Source organism: Diorhabda carinulata, chromosome 3, assembly GCF_026250575.1.
Source record: "Diorhabda carinulata isolate Delta chromosome 3, icDioCari1.1, whole genome shotgun sequence".
In the NCBI taxonomy this organism is placed as follows: Eukaryota; Metazoa; Arthropoda; class Insecta; order Coleoptera; family Chrysomelidae; genus Diorhabda; species Diorhabda carinulata.
In genome coordinates this window covers 30,290,906-30,318,376 of record NC_079462.1, presented here as the reverse complement: position 1 = coordinate 30,318,376, position 27,471 = coordinate 30,290,906, and the positions used below count along the sequence as shown (strand labels likewise).

The following is a 27,471-nucleotide window of genomic DNA, read 5'->3' as shown; positions in this document are numbered from 1 at the left end:
AATCCCCCAGCGACTTTTTTTCATTGTCCATTATTTGTTAATTGGTTTAAAGTTACAATAGCGTGGTCCTCCTGTTGCAATTATTAATCATTTTTCTTAGGAATCCATTGAAATCTTACGGTAAAGTTAAGCAAAGTGATTATACAGGTAGATCGTTTCTAATTATGGTTGTAAACCAGTAGTGAGAGTGTTAGAGACAACAGAGCTGTCGATATTGAGCACATTGTCTTTCATCTATATTATTTATTCATATATTATATATGTTTCGGTAGAATTAAGGAGTAGATTGACGCCATGAAATTAGTTGCAGTCAGGAAGTCCACAAAATTGGATCAGTTTCCAGATTAATAAACGAAAAACCACCCTACCTTCTGTGACTTTGATCATAGTTCCAAAGTGAATACTGAAACTTCGAGAAAATGCAAATTTTCACTGTCTACTAAAACCGGGAAAATAAGCATCAAACAGAAAAACAAAAATACTCATAATTTAATTTTTCATTTTCTTATTTCTTAAACCCTTTTATATTTAACAATGACAACTCATATTTTATGTTTTAACCACAATAAATAATTTTTCTTTAGTTCTTATATCTAAAAAATGAGTAACAGCAATTAATAATTCGAATTAATTGTATATTAAAATTTATGAAATAAAACTATAAATTTCACTCAAATTATTCAGGTCTTTTTTATCATTGACAGCTTTTTCGACCCAATATGTGTGAATTATTACTAAAAATTCTCTTTTCCTTGTATTTGAATCTGTTTCTAGAATTTTTTCATAACAGAATGTAGGCTTTTTTGATAATTAATTATTTTGTAATGTGGTTTTATTTTTTTAACGTATTGATGACTTTTTAATCTATTTTTTAAATACTGATATGTCTGTCCTATGTAAAGAGTGTCTAATAATTACTTATTATTTATTCAATATAACATTCAGAGTGTATCTTTATTTTGCGTAACCTATTATTTGAGGTAAACATCCAGTAAGGGAACCAAGTTGGTTCGAGTGCGGGCTAAAGGGGCAGTCGGCCGCCCCCGGCTCATGTCACTCAACTGGCATTTACGTCGTTTCACAAACATACGGTTTAATCTTTTTTAAAGAGGGTACGGTTTAGTTTGCTAATTAAGAACCGTTTAAAACGTCATTTTTCAGTTCTGGAAATGCCTGAGTTTAACTTTTTTTTCACGTTTTGATTGGATGCTGGGGAAATCATGAAGTTTATTTTTATTCTGTATTACCAGAAATGCTCGTTTGGTAAATTTATGTACTCAACAGTTATAGATTATGATAATTCGTTGTATCTTTCTGTCAACAATAGTTTATTTGAGAACAGAGAACACGTATATATTTGTAAAATCTTCACACGTTTATATATAACAACCAAAAATAAATTACTTTGTATTTGGGACATAAACAGGTAAGTTTTTACAAAATTTTGAGAAAAATGAGATAATAAAAAATCAAATAGGTGGTTTTTTACATTTTCCACATAAATTTAGAGGTTATATAAAAATAGTATAAATCTTTTTATTACCTTCAACTTTTCGATTTGACAGATATTTCAATATTTCCATAAGCTTTGTTAAATATTGAAGCCAAAACATGAGTAATTTTATGGTTGGTTTTTCATATATAAGTCACACTCTTTATAATAAGCTGTCTTCATTGGACCGTAGAAAGTGACATCCAGCGGCTGCATCCTATGGGAAGTGTGCGGGGGCAAAGATGGCATATGGATCCCGTTTTCCCGGCAAAATTGATAAGCCTTCAGTAACAAGTGACTAGCATGATTGTCAAGAATTAGTAGAGTGTGGTTTTCAGCTGTAATATATTTGGCAAACTGACGAAGCCATTTTTCAAAAAGTTTTTTCGATGATCCACCCAGACTTTGAATATTCATATTCTGCTCCAATAAGCCCTCCAATCTTGAGACTTGGTTTGATTCTTTGGCGTGGATATATAAACATGGGTGGGATGAATGAAGTTCCCGATGCATTTATGGCACAGACTCCGCTTGTAATTTTGCCAACTTGCTTAATTCCTTTAGGTGCATACATTTTTCCAAGTCTTTGAACAGTTGTAATACCTGTTTCATCAACATTGAATATTCGTTTTGCTGGATAAGCATTCTTCTCTGTAATTTCTTCTAAATCGCCAAAAAACAATGCAATTTCAGATTTATTAAAACCCAACACTCTATTCATGCTTGTTGGCTCCGGAAGTCGTAAACAGATCTCAGGATTTCAAACGCGAACTCGTAAGCCAATTTGCGTAGCTGTTGCTGTGAGATTCCTATGTTCGAACTATGTTAGTGACCATTTTTTAAGATTAGCTATCTTTAGAAGGTAAATATATTTTTGTTGATATACAAAAGAGGAAAATCCGTCAAAGCGTTGTTCTATTATATGAGGGTACCTAATAAAGTTTTGAGATATGGCAACACTGATGTGAATATGTCAAATTTGACATTGTCAATGGGGAACGTACTCAAAAAGTGTTGGCATACGAGTGTTATTTCATTTGTTTACACATACTTGAAACATTCATCTTGGTAAAATAGAATTAACTCATTTTCGTGCGATGATTTTCTATGACTTTCGACTTGGATCAAACAAACAGCAGTGTCCCGCTTCGAGAGAAAACAAATCATGGATCTATGCTTATGAACCCGAAATTACACAACAATCAACTGTATGGGTCTTTCAAGACGAGCCAAATTCAACGAAAGTTATTCGCGCCGTAAGTATATCGAAGCAAATGGTTGTCTGTATTTTCGGAATAACTGGACATGTCGCTTCCATTAAAGCAACGTAGAACGGTCAATTCTGAATTATACACCGGCATTTGATTGCCAGAAGTACCCGAAAAAATTGGGGGTATCAATCGCAGAAGACAAATCATTCTCCACCACAACAATGTTCTTTCTCACACATCACCTCAAACAAAAACGTTTTTGAACAGACAAAACATCGAATTGATGGGTCATCCGCCAAAGGGTCCTTGTTTAGCACCCAATTATTTGTTCTTATTACCGCAGATTGAAAATGAATTACGAGATAAACGTTTTTATACACCTGAAGAAGCGATTGATGCGAGCAAATCACATGCTTTGAGAATTAGTTCGAAAACATGCAAATTGTATTGATCTTAATAGAGAAGATTTTGAAAAATGATAAAGCCATATACAATTAAGTATAGCTATTTGTTTTTATTTGTCTATCTGAAAACTTAAGTAGAAAACCTCGTATCTTAATGAGATTCGGCAACGTTTAGAATGACAGCCAGCAGAAGTCTTGACTTCCAAGTATAGAGTAGTAGTTTTCATCGCAAATAGATAAACAGAATTAGAGAAGTAAATACTTTTGATACTTATGACCAATTTAAACTATGTTAACATTTCAATAGAAAACAAAGATTGTTTCTCTTCAACCCGAATAGAAAAATATGAATAACTCAAACTATATCATGATACAGTTTTCCTAAAACGTAATGGCAATTAAAAGTAATCATATTTCCTTAGTAACCCAGTTTCAAAATAAAGTAATGATACGCATTTCAACCTTCCAAAATTCATCGAACCTTGTCCAGTTACTCACCCCAACTTCAAATAGGTATCAGTCACTCTAAACACACGTTCATCTGTCCCGTCTTTTCCATCTCCTGCTCTTTTAGACCGGACCCTATCCTAAGGGGTGGGCAAGGCTTCGGTGTTACGTAGATCCGTGGAGACTCCTGCATTCGTGCGCTTTTGCCTCTGCGCACACTCTTTCCTACTTTCTTTTGTCGTACTATCTTTCTTGCTCCGCACTGTCCGTTCTCGACGCTCCTGCTGAAAACGATTGCCTCCTGCAGTTGCAGTCTAGTGCGTGTGATATACGCACGTACACGAATACAAATCTAGACTTAGCGAATTTCGCCGAGCGAAGACGCGTGAAAATTTCACTGAATCGCGCCTCCTGCTGACTATTATACGCTCATTTCTACAGTTACAGCACGCACTTTGAGACACACGCACGTTTCAGGAGTAGAAATTCTATACGCGAGCACGCTCATGTTTATAGTGAAGTTTTTGCGACGAAAATATTCAAGTTATTAGTGACGTTTTTGTTTGGGTTAGTTTTTACATTTGTTACTCCAGTTGACTATGTTAGAAAGCTGCCAGGATACTGGGGATGGTTAAGTTTTTGCTTTTGAACTTGGGCATATGCCAAAGGGGTGTTGAAGATGATAGAGGCAGTTTGTACTAATACCAGGTGTGTATTTTTATTAATTTTACTTTAAATGGAAAAAATATTTTTATCTTGAGGAAGAAATATTTTCATAAAATACTCCTTAGTAAGTATATTTGTTTTTAGATGGGGGATTAATATCTAGAAATATTTTGATTTATTCTAACAATATTAATTCGTAGTGATAAAAGAAACTACTACAAAAAGAGTCGAAGCAGGGGAAATAATATTAGTTTTTTTTTGGTTATATTATATTTCTATTTATATTTATTATATTATATTATACATTATTTTTAGTTCATATTTACTTGTATTATTATTTTAATTAAATCATTTTAATTGCTACAAAATTGAAACCCGAATTTAAATCATATTTAGAATATTTATTTTCATTACATTTGTTTTAAACATTTTAAACTTCTTTGAATGATTGTAAATAATACTCCACATAATAAAAACGGTTCTAATCTATTAAATCACACAATTATAAATTAGTTTTATTAACAATAATTATTTAATAATTTTTTTGCAGTTAAAAAACAAAATTTAGTAGCTTGATGGTTCTCGTTTTTTTTTTTTTTTAATTATTAATCTCTTCAATTTGTGTCTTGTGAATTTTTCTAAAATTTTCATCAAGTGGCAGCATTAGATCGAGTTTACTCACTTGTGACATATCAAGACATATTTTCTCTGAGTATATTTCATTAGGTATTTGGTGTCCTTAATATATATTATACTCATCAGATAACTTGTAATTAATATGTACCACTTTAATTTCAATCTAGTTGATTGGTGAACTTTTTCAAAATTCATATAATTATTATGTTAGCCCTCATAATATACCTTCCACACACCGATATAAAATATGATTCAATACTTTTCCTCATGATATTAACGTGATCCCTAGTTTCTTATCAATGTTCCTTAATTATTATTGAAATTTTCAAAATGTAACGACCAGAATAACGAAATATATCTATTGATTTTCTATTTTTTGGAAGGTTATAATATTTTTCTTATCATGCCAATAAATTATTGTGTTTTTACAACATACATTATAAGTAGAAATGAATAACTTTACGCCCGTGCGGGCATGAGGTACACATTATGGCGTTCGTGGGCTTTAAGGTACAAAAAACAGTTTTTGATTAATTTATTCTTCATTATAGGTAATATAAAATGAAGAAATAAGTTTCCATATATATGTTGGTTGAATTTACATATAGTCACTCGTTTTGGTGCTAAATTTGCTCCAGCTAACGCTATGGAAATGACTAACATTTATATTGTTGGTTACCACTAAATTATCGAATATCTAGTCCAATGAGAGATTTAAAATACTCGCTCAAACCTTCCAGTAACCTTCTCCAGAAGCCACTTTTTGTATTATGCAACAGTGCGCGAATCTTTTTCCAGATCTTCTATAAACTCGCCCTCTTCTACCGCTACCTACCATGCAGGCACATATGCTGTCGTCTTAGAATAGAACGGAGCTCCATGGTTTGTTAGTCCAATCAACATATTCTCTGATAAATCGAAGACGAGTTGCTCGGAGTTGGAATCAATTTGGGGCCAGTAGTTGACCTTTTTGGCTCAATTTTAGCTGCAAGTCTTCTTGTAACTTTCTCGCCATTTATCTGAACTCTTGTTGAACACCGATTTCTAAGCGATGTGCTGAGTATGTCAGATAGATAGATTATTTTTCTATAGATATAAATCGCCCCATTATTCCAATGACAAAATTATGTGTTAATAATAATTTCTATAAAATTGATAGCCATCTCCAAGTTCGGTTTGATTACCGAGCCTATACCAATTCACTCTAGAATATGTCAAAATATCTCAGCACATGGTTTTCCATTTTTCACAGTGAATCCGAGAACACGTGACACAATTTTAATTTGAAGGTTGAGGTACTTAAACATGTCAAATCCTACTTAAACTTATAACACTTACATAAAATGGATGTGTTTTTTGTACTCAACATTCGATTTTGATTTAAAAAGCTAACTTTAGCTACAACAATTAATTAGAATAAGTACTATAATTTTTACTTGAAAATGAATATTTTTTTTTATAAATACACTTTTGAGGCTTGAAATTAAACCTTTTAAATTTTACTTAACAAACATCATATGCTTACTTGCTCACTTGAACTAAATTATTGAAAGAAAAGAATGCTGAAACTAATCATTTTTATATGTGGTAAAAACCTCATTTCTTGTGCAGAATATCTATTACATTGTTTCAGATAATAATTTTTTATCTTTTATTGTCACACTGAGAGTTAATTTAAAAATTATTTGGCAAATTTTCATTTATATTGATAAGTGTACTGCTGATTTCCCTAAGGGTCGCAACGTAATATTAATCCGAAACAAAATGAAATAGACAAGCCAACAGGCTATGTACTATCTCGTCTTTCTCCTCTGGGCGTACTCTAGTATGGGCAATTACGTCATTGACCACAAGTCGCTATCTAGGTAGCTTAGATTATTAGCTGAAATCCCCACTCGGTGCTGTTTAATACTGATAGCTAAAGTAAGGAGTATCCAAGCTGGATAAAGAGGCTTAATCCGACGACTTTAGTTTAAAGACGGGGCCTCTATACTTTGAAACATCGCAACATCCTAAGAACTGGCTTTGGAATCGACGGATTTAAGGGTTTAAAGGAGTTTGGAGACTCGCGCAAAGTTTTGAGGTGGACCGGATGAGAAACAGGAGTTAAATTGTTGTTAATATAAAGGAAGATGTCATTCCAATTATGAGATATAATTTGATTTTGATTCAATTAATAATCTTAGTATAATTGCATACTGTTACATCGAATTGCAATGTACATAAGTGCGAATTGTATCATAAAAAGGAAACAACCTGAAACGTTTTGTTCAAGATGGAAGTAAGAGTCATATTAATTATTATTAATTAATTCATAAACTATTCCAATAAAAGAATTATTTGAAAATGTGGCTGTTTTTTACCATCATTTTGGATTCGTGCAAGCTCTAATAGTGTCAATAGTAAATTACGATATATACTACTAGTTTTAAAAAAATGTCAGATGACGAAAACCAAAACTATTCCAAGATATCAAACTACAGATGCCTCCAGAGTAAAACGTTTTATGATAACTTTCTAGAGTTAGGATGGAAACAAGTTAAATATCTAAATGGTTCTTACAAAAATTCAGATGACTTAATCGTCAATTAACTTATAAAATGATTATTTGTATCTTGAAAATATTTCAAAATTATCATGTAAAGTTCAATTCCTTCCTTCAAAAATTCCTTTTTTTAAAATTCAATAATTACTTAATTGTTTCCTTTTCTAAACTTCTTAAGTTCGAAAATCTCAGTTACTTATATTACATATAAATTACAAATATGTACTTCCTATAACACTAGCAACCTGTGCCTCTTCTACAGAAGCAAAAAATTCAAATATTTGCAAGGATAATACCAGAAGACCTTCGAAAATAATAATCGATTACTTTCGATTGCTTGATATTCATTACGATTATACAAGCAGTCTTTGCATAATACTGGAGACTGCTTCCAAAAGATACATTGGGAGTTTAACACGTTTTCAAAGTATTTGAGAAGCATCCGATATAATAAAAAAGAATTTTTGGATAACTTCAAGTTTTCTATATACTATAAACTATAGCGCAATTTACTAGTCAATAATCTAGTATTCCAATGGTACAAGAATTTTTTAAATAGGTTAAGCATATTCCTTTCCATAAATTTCAAATAATATCTGACAAATAATCTGATTCTATCTCAAAACCTGTTAAAGAATTGTGTGTTAAAGGATAACACCAAATACCAAAAATCCGATGATGTCAAATTCCCTTTATCTGTTTTTATCTGCCTTTTATTGAATTCTGAACGATTTTGACGGTGATATCATAACATTTTTACGTCGATTCGACACACATACAAAAAGAAAAAAAAAATAATCGGATCCTGAATTGAGTGGAGCGGAATGAAAATCCTGAAAGGGAATCCCCGATTCTGACAAGGTCGAAGCCGAGTCCCCCAAAAATCTCACCCTCTATAAATACCAGAGGGAAACTACCGTCGTCTGAGCCTTTAGCGGGACTCCTGTTGCCTTTCTTTTAAATCAATTCATAGACGTACCAAACATTTAGAAGAAAATACATACATTGAAATAAGGTTTTATAATATATATTTAACTTTGAATGACTGTCCTACATCTATATTTAGTTAAATGTACTAAGATGCTCCCAAAAAGTGTTTTTTCATCATAATCGAGAGACGTTGCTTTCAGAATTAGAAGATCCCAATGTTTTTTCAATATTTTTTGTATTCTAATGGGCTTGATGTTGCTTTCCAAACTGTCAGAGTGGGCGAAGAAAATACTGCAGCTAAGTGAAGAGGAGGCGAAGACAACACACGAAAAAAAGAAGAAATTACGATACTGAAAGTGTCAAGCTCTAGGATTCTAGGATTTCACAATCCAAGCTAGCGACGCCTAGAGGATCTTTCAATTCTCGAAATCCCAGAAGAAATATGACGAGAATGCCAAAGCAAATGCGAACGAGTTATTAAGACGATCAGATTTCATAAGGCCTCCAGCTTTTCGATTGTAGAATTATAAATATTTGAGAAATAAGTGAGTCACTAAAAAATAAAGTTCCAGTACTTACCTACAGCCAATGTTTAACTATCACACAAATGATATATTTAAATAAACAATAAGCCATCAAATTCAGAGCTAAGCTGGTGTAGAAAATATTTATATTCCTCCGTATTTGAAGGAAGAGTTATTTTGGAAAAATTAAGATAATCACTAGATATTACGCAGAAACCAAGGTAGACTCAGAAGTGGTAAATCTTGCATTGACCATATTGGGTCAGTGAGAATATAAAAGGAGCAAACAAATGAAGATATCAGGTTTAATTTTATAGGTTTCCAAAAAGGACAAGTTAAGCAATTTTGCTAGTTAGGCAGCAAAGTACAAAAGGAAGTACTGAAAACAACATCGAAAAGAGAATACAACTGGTGCAGAACACTTTTACGTCACTGTGTAAAATATGGTCTTCAACAAGTATCTCAAAAATTTAACATCTGTTCTGTTGTATGGGGCCGAAATATAATAGAAATATGTTCCAGAAAAGTCAATCGCTTGTCAACAGATGCTTACGAGTTATATGCAGAATGTTTTTGGTGAAACAAGATAAGTAATAAACACTTTTGAAAAATAATTGAAGAAGAAAAAATAAACGTAATGATTACGAAGCGAAAATGTTTATGGATTATAATACAGCTGGTAAAAAAAAAGAGACAAACCAATCTAAAGAAGAACTATCAAGGAAGAACTGCAACCTCATCGTTTTTCCCATAGCTGCTGAAACACCGACAGGTATCTTTTGCTATAAAACGAATGTTATGATCTGTGTAAATAAGATACTTTGTTCACCAGCTCCAAAAACTAGTGTCACTTAACCGAATGTGATTCTTCTAACGCAGTTAATAATACTATTAATAAGAACCCCTATTTTGAATCAAGGGATGCGAATTTGTAGTGGTTGTACTGTTTTTAACAAATTTTAATAGAGATTAGTGATTGAACCATCAATCAGGATTAATTTGGGACTATTTTACTAGCAATGAGAGTCTATATTTTAAAAAAATTTGTAGTCTTATCTTCAAGGTTTCATCTCCACCTTAATCTACAAATCGCTTCATGTACTGTCCAACGAATTTCTACTTAAACTTTTTCACATTTCTGGAAACATAATTTTTTACATAGATTACGTTCCAGACAAAAATCACGATTTCATTAATTGAATAAATCGTTGGGAAGTAGTAATTAGATGACCAAGAAGTGCCATTCCCACAGACGAGTATGTTGAAATTATATACAAATATATTATTCAGAAATTATTATGCTGATAATAAATGTTGTATTTTTTTGCTTGTTTTTTTTTTTAAACCTTTGTCCTATTTATCTATTAAACGCAATGAGATGCAGGGTACAAATTTTCTTTTCGACTGTCTAATATTTCATCAACATCTGTGCGTAGAACGCAGAGTGTCATTAGTTTAGTTGGATTATTACATCAGTTTAATTGAAAAGTGTTTCAAAAGCAAATTTAATCTTAGAGACTCAAAAAGTACATCTCATATGAACTAAACTCTTTGAGAGAATATGGGTTTCCGTGAAGAACGAGTAGCAGTCTGTAATGTCTCAATTACCAGCTAATGTATGGCAACTATCCGAAAAATTTATTAATCAGTTATTAATATTGAAAAAATCTAAAAGAAGTAATTCATAAATATGGGATAATCATAATATGATCATTTGAATTGGCAATAATTGTAGTAATTTAATAGAAATGTCGTATTACTAAAATGATTTTTGGGTAGATATTTTCTTTACCATAGACGTCAAAAGCAAAGACAAAAAATGCTTTCATTGCTTGAGAAAGTAATGAAATATTATGCACTCAAAGATCCATGATCATCATTATTTAGCATCTTGTCTCGTCCACTGCTAAACATAATCTAGACATTTTGCTTGGTCTTGTCGAAAAAAGTTTTAGTGCAGTTACAAACTTATTTACAAAAAATAAGGAGCAGATTGAATATCACAGAACGAGGAGATTTGCAGATAGTCCTTACAAAACTCAAGCCAAATGTTGATAATTTACTGTCAATCCATCAAGTACATCCCTCTCATTAAAATTATGTTTTTTTTAATTACCATTGTAGAAGTTACATTACGTTATGTAAGTAATTTTATTTTATTACTACTTATATACGACTAATATAACAATAATTGATAGTGTAATAATTTATATATTTGAATAAATATCTATAACATAAGAAATTATTCTATATTTCTTTTTAATATTCCGATAAAAAGTTTTCTAAAGCACTCAATTTTAACCTTTTTTTTCAAAAATTGTAAATTCGCAGTTCAAACTCAGCCACAACGCAAGTTTCCATAGATCTAATTTCCTAATTTTCTTTCGAGATTTGGAACTTGGTAATAAAGTAGCTTTAGGGGGTCTACCGGATCCAGCAAAATTTTGAAAGTGGTCTATGAAATAAAAAAGTTTAGGAACCAATTTGAGACATGTATCAGCTTGCCAAATGCCCCTGAAGTCAATTCTCAGAGGCCTAGTTTAACATAATAGAAAAAATACAATCCAGAAAACATCAAAAGGCAAAACAAACTAAAAACACACAGTAAAAATATGAGAAATGAATCCAAATAAAGTAATTAAAGGTAATAAAAGGAATAAAGAAAGGCATAGGACGAAAAGTTACTCGTGGGACTGTGTCCCTTATCTTATATATGAAAAAATGAGAAGATAAAGATTAACAAGACATAGAAATACGATTCAATTGAAATTTCTCTTGAAAGAATCAGTAAAACAATGTCAAGCTAGACTAATTCTAATGTCTTGATCATTAAGCAAATAAACAAAATTCGAAATATTTTAGTAAATACGATGATATGAAAATGTTGCAGCTACTAAACTAAACTGAACACAATGTTCATTGAAAGTAACTGTTGTGTACGATTGTTATTTAAATATGAAAGAACAACAATTAAAAAGCAAATCTTCTCTTTCAGAATATGTAGTCGATCGCTTATTTAAATGCGATTATTTCTCTTAATCATTCCCTGCTTTTTTGTCAACTGCATTTGTGAGACTTATAGTCTACAGAGGCTATTAAGAAAATTCTTGAAATATAATTTTCCTCGGTACTTTGTTTAAGCTGATCTCATAATCAGTTTGACTGTACCATTATTGTGACATCACGTTCGAATAACCAAACAGAAACACATAATTATTTTCGATCTTTAAAGACAGTTGCCATTATGTTCCTTGGTGTAGAGGTTTGAAAACATTTTCTCAATTTTCATTGTGTGCTCTCACTCCATGTAACTTCAGCTCGCAGTTGACGTATTTCACTCAAATCAGTCCAGTATTGAATCACTTCGCTTACGTTTAAGTAAACTTGGTACTCATGTTGTAAAAAATGTGTGGAAGCCTAGACGTATAGCATATATTTTCTATGCTTACCATGTCGATGAGAAATAAAGCTTTGAACGAATAATATAGTGACGATTCTCTAAGACTGCACATTAATTAATGAAGTCTAAGAAGAATCGATAAGAAAATAAGTTTTTATCATTATATTTGACAAATTATATAGAAACTAATTTTGTTAGATAGTTTTGATACATATTCATATACCAAGACGAATTGCTGACTAGTTAGAAGTAAAACTAAAAATGTTGAGGATTCGCAGCAATTTTAGAAATGAGAAATCTTTAATAAGCTATAATTCTCGGCCTTTCAAAAGTAGTCTTCCCATCATCGGAAGAGTTTAATTTGAAGGTGGAATCTTTGATGTTAAAAATACCATTGAAATTTTTATTACAGTGAAACATGAATGACAAATGGAGTAGAAAGTCATCTGTATCATATAATGTTAAAAATATGTATTGACAGTTACATGAAGAAAAATCTAGATTATTCTAAAAATTAAAACGCAAAAAGATGATATTTTGTAAACATGTGCCATCATTTATTTTACTATAAAATAGGATTGTTGTAAACACCTTTTTAATAAATCTTGTTATTTTAATCGCTTGAAATCGATAGAGTTCAATATGTAATTGGCGCAGTCGTAGTAGGATACGTGCGGTCGCGAATTTCCCATTCTTAGGGATGGAGGAGTTATATGAAGAAAAATATATATTATTCTGAAAATTGAGACGTAAAAAGATCATATTCTGTAAACTTGTGTCAGAATTTATTTTACTAGAAAATAGGATTGTTGTGAATACCTTTTCAATAAAGATTGTTAATTCAATCGCTTGAAATCAATAGAGTTCAATATGTAATTGGCGCAGCCGTAGTAGGATTCGTGCAGTCGCGAATTTTACGCATACAACACAGAAGCACGAATATCTACGTTTTCTTCAAGGGATAGGAACTTCAGATTGCTGAAGACTTAAGAAATTAGAAAATTCAAGAAAGGAGGATATGAATTTGAAGAAAGGAGGGGAGCTACAGAACAGGATCTGAGAAATTCCTTCGTTATTTTTCATTCTTAGGGATGGAGGAGTTGCATGAAGAAAAATCTAGATTATTCTAAAAATTAAAACGCAAAAAAGCATATTTTGTGAACATGTGTCAAATTAATAGAGTTCATTCATTTGTGAAATTGTAATTTGTGTTTTTGTGTTAATAAAGTTTTTAAAAATAAATTTTCGAAAGTTAAATATATAATTAAACTATCATTATATATGATTAAAATCAAAAGAATTTTCCGTATTTTTTACGTCTAGTGTCAATTTAAACTTTTTCTGATGATGGGAAGGATATTTCCCGAAAGCTTGAAATTATAATTTAATAGAGTTCTCATTTCCAAAACTCCATTTTTATGGTTTAAATCGTATTTTCATGAAATCTCTTAGGACTAATAACATTTCAAGTTAAATACTTGATTTGACATGTTCTATTCTTTGAAAATATCAAAATTATGTCGACGAACGTCTATGTTTTCGTTCTTTGCTACCCACCAGGCATACTCCTCACATCGTACGACGGGGTAGCTGGATTCGAATTTTTCTGTTCGGGTTCCGGCAGAGTTATAACAAACGGGGGTGAACATATTAGGGTTGCACAAAACAACGCACTCAGAAATCAGGAGGGAGAAATATTAATACTGTCTCTTAAAATATGCGGGGAATACGAAAATCCAATGAATATAATCGTGTTTTCCGAAAGGGTTGCCATACCTGAGAGCTTCGGATAAATAAAATTAAATCTAAATAAAAGAAGAGTGACTCGACACTTTTTTCGAATAGGGTTTTGGAAGTCCCTCGACCGGAAATGGAATTACTTTACACCCTAGAGACTTTTCAAAATTAAGTGCCAAGGAAATATTATTTTTAATTCAACATTATCAAAAAAAATATAAATTTGCGTTGAGATACGTTGAGTTATAGATTGATATAATCAATTTTATATTCTGTGATCGCGTACCAGAAGTTTTTTGCCACTGTTCTATTTGGATAGATAGATACGTTTCCCTTTGTAAAGTATTTTCATCTTTCTTTGAAAATATACGAATAATACAAAATCATATTTCAAATTTTCTTTTTTCTTATACGTATATAAAAATATCATTATTTCAATCGATTGGTCCTTCAAAACTGTACATTCTAAATTTGTAACTTGTTACAATGAATTTTTTCTTTTTATTTTAGGTCCAATCGTCCGTTCGGCTTACCACAACTGAAAAAAAGAAAAATTGAAACGTCCAGCATGGCGACAGTGGCAAAAAGCTTTACAAAAACTCTAGAATCTTTAGAAGATAAACGACGAAAAAAATGTGAAGATACAAAATCGCTAGTTCTTCCCCAGAAAAAACGTGTTTTACCCCCCACAAGCTCTCCAAATAGAGTGAAAAAGAGCCCTAAACTGGAAGAAGGTGCAGCAGAAGAAACTTTAATAAGAGAAACCGAAGCTGCTTTAAAAAATTTATCAGGTAGTTGGCCAGGACCTAGAGGCGGTTATCCCCAACAGGAAGATACACCAGCTTTCGAAAATCTTTTCGATGAGAAAAAAGCTAATGTGAAAATGTCTCCTGCTTCAACATCTAATAGCAGTAGCGATAATGCTTGCTCTTTAAAAGACGTGATAACATTGAGAGAACAACACGAACATGAAGATACTTCTGACGAAAAATCTTGCAGTACCAACGGCAAAAGTAGCTCAAAATCAAGTGATAGTAAATCGAAGGGAAGCGGCAAAATGAATTATTCCTCTCCAGATTTCAACGAACTAGTTGATGATTCTTCGAACGAGCTGGAAATAGATATGTCTGAAGCTGCGGCAGAAAAAAACGAATTTAATGAAAAAGATGATCAAACTAGGAAAAAAGAGCCATCTAAATATCCCTCCACTAGCTCATCTTTCCATACCTTTTCTCGTTCCTCGCCATTTTCTTCAACATCTGCCTTCAGACCACCTCAGTCAAAGAATCCTCCGCTCGGTCCATTTCCCGCCGAAGCTACATTCGTAGGTTATCCCGACGGTGCATCAACCGAAGGAAAAAAGAGCATTATCCCGTTGAAACCTACAGAAAGTCAAGCAGAACTACAGAAGAGTCCAGAAGGAGTTAATAAACAGTACACCATACTCCAACCTGCTGGAGTTGGATCAAGAGCGGCTACCACATTACAAGAAGTTGCCAGAGAAGGAGTTCATAATGTAGCAGTAGTTGGTGGAACAAGCAATAACGAAGTTGGAGGAAAGATATCAGCTACTACGGTTGCACCAGGTACATTGTCACCCAACAGTATCGGTAGAGGTGAGTATCAAGTGGAAGTTAAATTAATTTAAAGCAAGAATTTATTATGATCAATATAATTATTTGAATTAGATTTGATATGGAGAAATATAAGCGAAATTCTAAAAACTATCAGGTATTTAGTACTTGAATGTGAAGAACTGAATTTATATTCAAAAATAAGTGATTATTAAAATCAATCAGATGCTTATAATATTATCCGTTCACCAATAAATATTTCTAATGATTTAATATACACTGTTTTTCGTGCTTTTAGAACTTTTGTTTGTTTGGTCTTAGAAACTCAACTTTCCACGTACTTTATTAAAAATAAGGATTGAGAACTAGAGATCTCGGTGGCCATTCAGTAACACTTGTTAAATCTATTGATATGCTTGAAAATGCGGCCATAAGATTCCCACGAATAAGTCTTGCGCATCATCTTGTTGTAACAGGGCTAGGGAATAAATTAAATGATTACACCACCATTAATTGTTCCAATTCCAAATGTCGTACTCCATTTTGATTTGTCAATCTTGGTTCTATGAGTGATTTCCTAATCTAAATACAATTTTGGGATTCAGATCATCATTCAACATTAACATAATATTCTTTTTGTCTAGTTGATCCATAATGACAAACTGCAGTCTTGGATCAGAATTAGATATCAGAAAGAAAATTTCACGTTTTTAAAGATAGGATTTTTCAAACAGATAGTATTGCATTCATTTTGTTTTCTTCATTAAGGACATTTTATCGATGATTATTTGTTTTTTATGCGTACTGGATTCCATAAATCATTTTTTTATATATAAGTATGAAGACAAAACAATTTCCAGTTTTATTTTTCTTGAAATTGATTGGGAAAAACAAGCTCTTAATCTTTTTAATATATTCGAATTTACATATGAATTTACAAAATTTACACAGAGTGGCAATGGAAGATTTTTATTACGGATTGAATTCGACGTTTCTATCCCAATAATTTTCTAATTATTCCTTATTTTAACAATCATACCGTATAGGGTGGATTTGTTTTTAAATACGTAAATGCTAAGTATATAACACGGATATAAATTTGTACTCTGTTGTCTCTGAGTGTAAAACCACTTAAACCAAAAACCTACCGACTATTTCCCTCTTTGTAATTCAACAATTATCTTAAACAATTATTGTTTGTAAGTATCCCAGAACTAAAAATGGCAAGTATGAATTCAAAGGAAATCTTTGCTTCTTTGTAATAAATGTAATTGTTGTGGGGATAACTATGTATATTCTCTTTATTCATAAACAAATTTCCACCAGTCTTCTGTATTTCTAGCTTCTTTCATAGTTGATATTTTTTTCTCTTAAAAATTCCTTCCCGTTTCCTCTTTTCCATGTCCAAAGCATTGTTGTCTATTCTACCAATATGTCTTAATCATCTAAGCTATTTTCCAATTGTTTTGATTACAAGTCCTATATTCTTATAGTTTCGTATTCAATCCTCTATGGTGGCATCTCTGACCGCGTAAGCACTTCACTTCTGTTGCTTTAATTTTGCTTTTCAATGAGTTTGTAAGTACCCAGCTTCAAATACCATGTATAAAGACTGGTTCCTTCATATACATTCATTTTGCTTTACTTCTTACTTCTTTTCTCTCCAGAAAGATCCATTCACCTCTGCTTCTTGATTTCTTTCGCTCTATATATAAATATTTTGAAATCTTCGTTATTCCAGCTGCTTCCAATTACAAATTCATATAATTAGATCAATAGAAATGTGGAATTGTACCTCTTAGAAGATATGAATGTCAAATCAAATTAAAATAAATTCTAGTGATGTGCTACTGGTTGCATTATAATTTTCTAAATGTACATCAATAACATATTTTACATGTTCATTAATCAAATAAAACAAATAAATTATTGTTTTCACATTAAATGTCAATAATTTTACTATTTGTAGCAAGTGAATCACCGTACCACAAAACTTAACCCTTTCTCATCATATTTACTACACCTCGCTACTTCTTAACTCCCCAACAAACTTTCTAATTGCGGTCTGTAATCCACCTAGCACGTAGCTGTCACATGGCGCCATCTTAAAGACGTTTTCGGTATTATAGGTTTACTTGAAACAAGTTATAAGCCCCATTGACGTGACTAGCTTCTATACGATGTCCTTATTTCTATTCGTTTTCCACTTACCTCACCCTCACAACAACCCTTTTTTCTTTGTTAATGATTACCGCGCTCGATACATACATTCTTGAATTTTAATTATTTTGAGGGAAAATGTTTATTATTTCATTTATCTCTTTAAACTGAAATTAAAATTATTCATAGTTCACAATCAATGCCAGATGTACCAAAAAGAATGGTAGTAAATTATTTTTTACTTTAAATTGAATTAAAAGCCCGCCAAGACACATGCAGTGCATATCGAACAAATACATTTTCCATATTGAGTAAGCGGGGTTACCCTTTCTGTATCTCTAATCACCCCTAATATGTTCTTTGGCGAATGTTAATGTTTGCAAGGCAATATGTGAGGGTGGTTTAGGAATTTGGCAGGGGTTGTTACCGTGTATTTCTTCGTACGGAACCGCCGAGAGAAGCACTTGAGGAGCTGAAGAGGTGACACTTGAAGAGGAGTAAGCTGTAGAGCCGTTGACATGATAAATGAATTTATGAGCTATTTTATATTGAATTATTTGGAATTATGAATTATTATATAAATTACTTTTGGTATATATCTAATTATAAGCGTGGGACTGTATTAACAAAAAAATTTTTCTCACATTCTAGACATTGGTTTGAAACGTAAAGTAGAATTTGAATAGCAAAAATATGTTTATAATAATAATAGTAGTAACTGTTTACAAGTAGTATGGAGGATTCAAAAGTAGTGAATTGGGAACAAGGAACAATCAGGATATCAAAAAAAGTTCCAATGTTATTTCTGAGTTTCACAAAAGGATACTGGAGTATTATGTATACGAAGAAAGATACTTGAGAAATGGGTCAACAACAACATCCATCTTACTCACCAGATTTAGGATTGTATGACTTCTGGCTCTTCTTAAAAATTTTTTAACATTGGAAAGGCAACAATACAGTAAATGAAAATCATTGACGAACCTCAGTCAAGAGCAGTACTTTGAATTTGTTTCAGTTAGTTTTTAATAAAATTATCCTTATCAAACTCGTATTCTAATTGCAACGAAATGGCCGAAGTCTTTGGCTTAATATCTTTCAAATACCTCAACTTATCTTTAACATTTTTAATTTTCATTTTCTTTTTACATTATTTTCTTTGCTTCGTTGTTTCTTTGTTTGTACTCAAGTACCTCAAATCTTTTTTCAAACTTGGGTCTTTAACGAGAATTATTATGATATTATCTTTTGTTCTAAAAATATTTTTAATTGAATAATGATACACAAATATACCAGAAAGCCTTAAAACAATACATTTTTAAAAAGCTACAACATTTTATATAATTTTGGCCTCATATGTATGACATTTGTGTAGAAAATGAAAAATTTCATAAATTTTTGATTCCTAAAAATGCTTCACAGAAGTGAAAAAAACCACTTTAGTAACTATAATTAATTGAAGTCAACACTATAATTTCCATATAAAAATTAATATTTTTTGAACAAATAAATACTTTTGACAATTAATATACGTTATATAATTTTATTTAGACACCTTTTTTACGAAATTCAATATATTGTCTTTTGACTACGAAAAATGATATAGTAAAAAATAGTACTTAGTTAAATAAACCATCTCACAACTTTGTGAAAACTATTTATCAAGCAAAAAAATAATCAATTATATAACTTGGTTTCAATAATCTAACTAGTGTACTCGATGAATGTCAAACTATTAAGAACACAGTAATCGTGTACAAGCTACTTTAAATATTAAATCTTATCGTATACAAAAGCTTTAATTAATCAGAAAAATAGATATTTAAGGTCGTTTAAAGTCACATCAATATAAAATGAAAGTAAGTAATTTGATACGTCAACTATGAGGTTGGTTGCTATTAGGAGTGGTCAGTGTACAACTTGTTTTAAGTACTGAATCTCATCTTATACAATAGAATCTTTAAATTCTGGTAAACAATGGATATTCACGGTCTTTCACAGTCACATTAATATGAGATGAAACTTAGATAATCCAAGACGATAATGTAGGGTGAAATAAGGGACACTTTGTATCACTTAACTATATGATTAACAGATCTTAATGGCTCCTATCAGGAGTGGTAGGATAATTAGCTTATAATGAAGCTTTTTCATGTTTGTTCAATTGTCAAAAATTCTATCACGTTTTGATGTTAATTCGAATATTCTCGGGTCGTTATTAAGTTTGAATTTAGTTTATAGTGAACAACAATCTTTGCTACGCTCTAGCACAATCAACTTCAAGGGTACTGATACCTCCGAAGGAAGGATTTATTGGCTAGAAAAGTTGACAAGAATCAATAACGAACAATCCTATGAATTTTCCTATAGAATGCAAAATTTAATGATACAGAAACAAATTTTCTAACAATGTAAAAAGCGAATTCAATTCGTTTAATTGATTTGAGAAAAAAATTCTCAAAAATCTATTTTTTAGGGTATTATTCCGTTTTTCTCAAATATATGTACGACATTCTACTATATATACTCAATTTTATAGTACTATTTTGTTATAATTTGTTATAAAGCTCTGATGTAATTTTTATGTTATGGATTGCCTGGTTTTGCCTCCATATATTTCACGCAATTCCATAATTAACAGAAAATCTGAACTAAAAACTTTTTATACTTTGACATTAATTTGAGCACGGGACTTTCTGTCAACCGTCAAACTGGATCGGTAGAAGCATCCACATTAACAAGAAATTATAATAACGGACGGTATTCGGTCTATTTGCCTCGAATATCGGTAATAATGTTGATGTTTGCCAGAATTAATGTACGAAAAGGGAATTAACTAACGACGTTTATAGGCCAATACTTGAACAGAAGAACAGATAATAATAAAGTGATTTGTGATGAATCTGTAGGTTCAGTCAAATACAGGTGATTGTAATGACTAACTTTGAAACGTGTCTTTTCTGTTTTAAATTGTCATACCTTATAATTAATATCTACCTAACATTGTTTAGGATATAGAGATAGATTCATTATCTCGACTCTTTTTTCGTCTAAGTATTGTAGTGAGCTGTGAATCCATCCAAAATATTCGACTCAATTCGCTTAAACCGCAAGCATAAGACCTGGGGAGTATTCATTCGAATGCGCTTTTGGTCCAAAATGAGCAAATGCGGTACCCAATGCGCAAATGCGGTACCCAATGCGCAAATAGCTCACGTATACATATTTATTCAGTCAGTATATGGAAAATGATTCTTTTCTTTTGTATATATCGAAACTTGAATAGCTAGTTGTCCAGTACTATTTGGTGAACTTCTTCGATTAGAGTGCCTAATGTTTGCCCAACCAGAACGATCATTGTCAGTCAAGCTGATGTAACCACGTATGAATTCATATGCTCAAAATATACGGTCGAAAATCTCTTTCATTTGCCCAGGCAAATATTTGTAGTATGTTCGATACTCAATTTATTCCATTTTAGATATTTGATTAGCTCAAAATTGTGTCACAAGATATCGTACCCACTCTCAAAAAAACAACGAAGCCAAGAAGAAGGAGAAGAAAATAGTTTTAAATGTAAAATTAGAATATCGATATGAGATAAATGTATTATAATAAAACTGTATATTTATTTTAAATATCACATTAATTTAATACAACTTGAGGCTAAAGCTGATCAGACACAATATTTATAACCTTCGAATATCGCTCGACAGTTCTACGAAATGTTAACGCGCGACTTTCTCCCCTACGCCCTTTAATACGTTCGATATTATTATAGAAGACGATGATTAGTCATATCTGAGGGAGTGAAACCGTATGCCAACTCGCAACAATCCCGAAAAGGATAGTACCTTAATATGGATGTAAATATTTCCGTCTTGAATGGAATATTTATTTACTTTCGATATTCAGCTAATTGAAGGGATAATTGTTGACAAGAATAGCCACGCGCAGTGTATATTTGAAGAAAAATATGAATCAGTGAGGTTACTGTCGCCAATTTCAAGACAGTCCTCAGATCACGTCAAAAATCACCTCCACATGTCCCCATATGATCACTTATACACAACCTGCAGTGGTCGTAAAGCTGTTAAATTCTAATACTATTACGTTACATTCTTTTTATCATCTTGTACTAGTAACTCTGTATTTGATCATTAGAGAAGCCAGTGTGATGAAGCTACATCTTGTTGAAATCTTCCAATCCTTTAAAAATGCGGACATTTCAGCTTTTTATTTGAGGAAACCTTGAAGGTTTCCCTAACATTATAATCTGATCATCACCACGATCAATGGATGATTCTATCCTAAATTGGTATGAATGACTTAAGGGCTAAGAGTCCCATTCAGTAGAAGCCGCTTGAATTATAGTACAATTATTACAATTAACACTAAAATGTAAGATTTCACACTTTGCTCTGCTTTTACACTAAGCATTTAGATAACTAACTCAAACGACTTCTTCAATCTTCTCTCTAGGTTATGTTGTCTCGACTCTCACGTGTTTTGAGAACCGCCGCTGGTGATTCTTGTCAAATTTAGTGCTTACATACCTAACTTCATTCCAGCTTCATTAAGAAATAAGAAAACAAACCGGAAACAAAGGTCATTCTATAAACTTGAGCTTCGACACAGATCCTATTTTGAGGAGGGTCATTTTATTCATTTTTTGAGGAAAAATTTTTCATGAATAAATGAACAGTTGTACAAATTTAGATAAAAACTTTTGAGGGGGAAATATAACATTCCGTAACCTTGAGAGTTAACCTCAACTATCACAACATTTTGTTATTTGAGTGCAACTAGTATTGTTTGGAGTTAATTGTAATGAAGTCCTTGGTAAAAAATGGAATTGAACCTTGAACAAATAAATTTTGAAGCGATGAGAGAGCTTCTAGAGCAGGGTTCGGCAAACTGCGGCAATTTGGATGTGAAGCTACAGCTCTTCACTTCCATACTCAAATATTGATTTTACCATAAAAAAATTCAAGAATCGTTCTCAATCTATCAACGAGGATTGGGCATTGATTCTATCTATTCTATAACACGCGTCAAGAATTAATTTATACCTGCTTTTGAAAAACTATTTCGTGATTTCAGGAAACAAACCAGAAATCTTGAAAACGATCAAAGATTTGGCATCATTCGCTTAAACAGTACAATAAAGAATAACTAAAATACGAGTATCTTCAAATGTAGGATATTTGCAGGTGAAAGATATTCAAGTTTCTTCTGCATTATCACTTGCTAGATGAGTCATGCGACATAAAAGACAGGGCATAATTTGCTATGTTTGTCAGATATATGTCTTCCCAAGGTCCAAAAGCAGAAATTCTAAGATTGTTACCGCTCGGTGCAAAATGCCTTGAAGACAATGGGAATAATCGTTTCAATAGCAACTGATGGAGCTAGAAGTATGACAGCAAAAAATTAATGGGCAACAACGATTCTTCAGAGCAGAATAACCCACGAAATTCTAAAGTTTCACTGCACCAAGAAGCCTTTTCTTAAGGTTATGAGTTTGATAATCAAAATTGTTAATAGCATCTTGTCAAAGGCACTCTTCCATCACCAGATTAAAGAATTATTAAACGAAATGGAGACTTAGTATTTCGATCTCTTTCTTCATAACAAAGTACAAAGGCTTATCTCCAAAGGTACGGTGTTGAAACGTTTTGCTTTGTGCTTGAATGATATACATTCCTCAATTAATCAACCTGATTTAAAGAACAACAAATGGTTGCAAAAATTTGGATTTATCGTGGATATCACAGCGAAATTGAATGAACTAAATCTAAAATTGCTAGGGAAGGGAAACCCAGACGATGTTTTTTTTTTGCGAAAGATATTCACAACAGTGAATTACTTCATTTTCAATTTTTAAAGCAATATCGCAATAAAATCAGTGCAACTGTTGATACAAATTACTTCAGCACACAAAACTAAATATTAATTTGCTAATAGATTTTAGCAATTCAAAACCACTCTAGAATTCATACACAAATAGTAACTAAATCTACATTGAACCACTTGGAATTGAAACTGTATCTCTAGAAATACAATTGATCAATATCAAAAGTAAAGCTTTGTGGAGTAAAAATTTACAGAGCTGAAATGCAAGAGTATATACCAAACGCAACAAAAGTGGACAACTCTGAAAGAAATGTCGCGAGTTGAGGCTCTTATATTCAACCAGATTGCTAATTACAAACGCTTCGTATCTTATTTGAACAAACAAACCACGTTATATAGTGCTTTGTATAACAAAAACTTCATATAATAATAATACAATTAATTCAAACATGGTAATGTTCCGAGTTGAAGTTTCATAATGTATATAAGTAAAAACTAGTTTTGAGAAAATATATGTTGACGTAGGTGTATACATTCTCACGCTGTTTTCGCAATAACAATTCGAAATCAGCAATATTTTCACGAAATCGACCTGTTACCGTTCCATGTTCCAGTAAAAAACTCCTCCACCAACTCTATTTACATCATCCGTACATTTTTTCTCACACCTCCTACTTTCGCTCCTCCTTGGTATCGAATCTCCTCCAAAGTGGGAGTAATCCAAAGAACTCTCAAAAAGAAAAAAAATTACCTACTCGCGGCGCCTCCTGACCAAGTAAAAGCGTCGGCGTCGATTTGTAGAATATGCGATGCGACGCAGGTGCGGTGACCGACGCCGGGCTGCCACTCTCCGATGCGGCTACTTTTTTCCGAAAAAAGATTTTTCTTCTGAGTCTCCACCCGACGATACGGATAGGCTAATCGACCATTTGGGCGGAGTTTCAGAGTTGCGCAAAACTCTTTTTGAAAGTTGAAAGTTGTGGGTAGAGATGAAGAGAATACAAAAAAAAAGCAACTACTTTTTATGATGTGTCATGAGTATATGCCTGGTTTGGCGATTACTAATGAAGCTGAGGAATATGGGACGTGTGCCCGTACGTCATACATTTGTCACACAAGTTATTTGATATACTCGATGTTTTTGAATTTACAGCTCAGTCCTCTAGTTTATTAACACTAACAGAAGTAATATTTCATGCTCTTTATTTTTGTTTATATTGTGTATAAGGGTCCAATCTAGTAAAATAGAAAATTATCAATTTCATCATATGGAAGAGATAAAATTATATCATACATACTTTTTAATAAAAAATACTTTAAAGTACAAAACAGTTAGATAAAAGTCCAATACATAATCTGCTAATTAATGTTATTAACTCTAATAGATTTTTCTTATTAGAATTGCAATACATCTAAACCTACTACTACTGTAGCCACTCAAATCCAAGTTGATTTTTGCCCTCGCCAGCAAATTACCTCCATAATTTTCTATTCCCAACTATGTCTACTTCTCCACCAAGTCTCCTTACATCTTCACCCACTTGGTTATATCAACTTGCTCTTGATTTTCCCAGTGGGCACCTCACTTCTGGTCCTTCAGGTTGACCTCTTCACACTCTTCTTATTGTTGTCTCTTCATCCTTTCTTCTTACATGGCCTAGCCACCTAATTCTTCTACTTCTTATCACAGCTATAATATCTGGTCGTCTGTACCGATCTCCGAGTTCTCTACATCTCAACCTAAGCAAACCTAACTCTGTGGTAATACCAAATCATTAAGAGTTTCGTTGAATTTGAATTGAATCTTCAAAGTAAATTAGCAATAAACCTTCAATAATTCTCATGTCATATCAATGCATTATTATTCTTTATAACTTATTATCAATTTACATTTAATACGAGGGTAGTTTGAAAATTTTCTGTCGTAACAAAGAAACAAGACATTGCCGTCTTTCTTCCCAAAATATGCATTAATCTCTCTACTGCAAGTGGAAATTTGAGGTTATGAAACAGGAAAGGTTATCTGATGATTAGATCTGGTATTCTTTAGTTGTATTAACATTGACAATTCTGTAAGATTCCGCTGAAATTTCGCACAGCAAAGGTTTACTCAAAATTCTAGTTTCTGTATGAAAATTCGAGATCCAGATTATTTGTTAGTTGATACCCTATTGACGTTCACTTAGAATACTCAAATCTTCTTCTTTTTCGTGTACCATCTGTATGGTTGGCTTTCCTCATAGCTATTTTGACTTTGTCAGTTTGACCCTAAATTGATTGACGACTATTATCGCAGGTTCCTAAGTCAAGATATTCTTCTCCCAATAGATTTTTTTCCTACAATTTTTCTCTGAATTATGAGCTGTAGGATCATATATTTTAGACCTCTTACGATGTGGTCTTGCTCGAACTTAGATTTTTTCAGTTTTAAAAACTAATATTTCTAAAAATTAAATACCAGTAGTGGTAAGAAAGCGTGGACAATAACTCAGTTTTCTAAGTTATTGCATAATCAATTTTAAAATAATAAAACAATGCTGCAACACAAATTGGAAACTAAAATCTTATCAGATAACTTTTTCAAAAGATACTAGGCTCCTTAAACAAATTTTCTCAATAACAATTTTCGATATTATGAAAAATTGAAGTACTTTTGAGTGAGCCATTTTATTACATACCTCGTATCTGATTCAAATATTTTTAATGACTGCAATCATCATGTAAAACTTTTTGTGAAAAATAACTTTTTATCAAAATATTAATAATAGAAAAGTCATATGCCAGGTTCTTAAGTGTCATTGCACTGTAAACTACCACTACTTAAAAAAATAAATGTTTCTAGGGTATGAAAAACAATAATGTATTGATATGACATGAAATATATTGAAGGTTTATTGCTAATTTACTTGAAAGAATTAGTTCAAACGAACAGGCTCCATCTTTGCGGCCCCAGGACACTAATACATTTTTGTACCGCATTTTTTCCACTACTGCTATTTTATTTTTAGTAATATTAGATTTTAAAATTGAAAAAATCGAAGTTCGTGCTCGACCACATCCTGAGAGGTCCAAAATATATGATCCTACCGCTCATAATTCAGGGAAAAAATGTAGGAAAAAAATCTTTTCAGAGAAGAAAAATATCTTGGCTTAGGAACCTGCGATAATAGTCGTCAATCAATTTAGGGTCAAACTATCAAAGTTAAAACAGCTATGAGGATAACCAACCTCCAAAATAAAGATGTTACTCGAATAAGAAAATTTGAGCATTCTAAGTAAATAGAGTATAAACTAACAAAATAATCTGGATCTCGAATTTTCATCCAGAAACTAGAATTTTGAGTCAACCTTTGCTGAGCGATATTTCAGCGGAATCTCACAGAATTGTCAATGTGAATACAACAAAGAATACCAGATCTAGTTATCAGAGAAACTTTCCTGTTTCATAACCTAAAAGTTTTACTTACAGTACAGAGATTTTCATCAAACAATGATTAATGCCTATTTTGAGAAGAAAGACGGCAATATCTTGTTTCTTTGTTACGACAGAAAATTTTCTAAAATTATCTAAATGGTATCTAAGGTATAAATAACTTATCTTATTTTTGAATAAAGAAAATTCTGCTTACGAAAAGCATCTAATTTCCGAAGAATAACATAACGAAATTTATTTTGGAAACACCACTACATGGGTTAATATTGAACAACTTTTCTACCTCAACAAAACTTAAATTTTAGATGCTAAATCAGTCATATAATTTAACATTAATAAAGTGATGATTAATAATTAACAATCAAATCACAATTGTCTCAACCCATTTTTTCTTTCAATTCAACAAAATCATCAATTTTTCAAATATTATTTTGTTTATTTATTCTTTGATGTCTG

At 31.9% G+C, this 27,471-nt stretch overlaps 1 protein-coding gene across 2 annotated transcripts in view; it reads left to right on the top strand.

Annotated features, from left to right (window-relative positions):
- Positions 1–3,993: 3,993 nt before the first annotated feature.
- Positions 3,994–27,471, top strand: part of LOC130891734 (myelin transcription factor 1) — a 51,159-nt gene continuing 27,681 nt past the window's right edge. The window contains exons 1-2 of one of the 2 annotated variants that reach the window (XM_057796643.1): positions 3,994–4,262; positions 14,503–15,608. In XM_057796643.1, coding sequence (XP_057652626.1) covers positions 4,234–4,262; positions 14,503–15,608 — 1,135 coding nt within the window. In that variant the 5' untranslated portion in view covers positions 3,994–4,233. The remainder of the gene's footprint in view (positions 4,263–14,502; positions 15,609–27,471) is intronic. The other variant, XM_057796642.1, reaches the window with a different exon arrangement.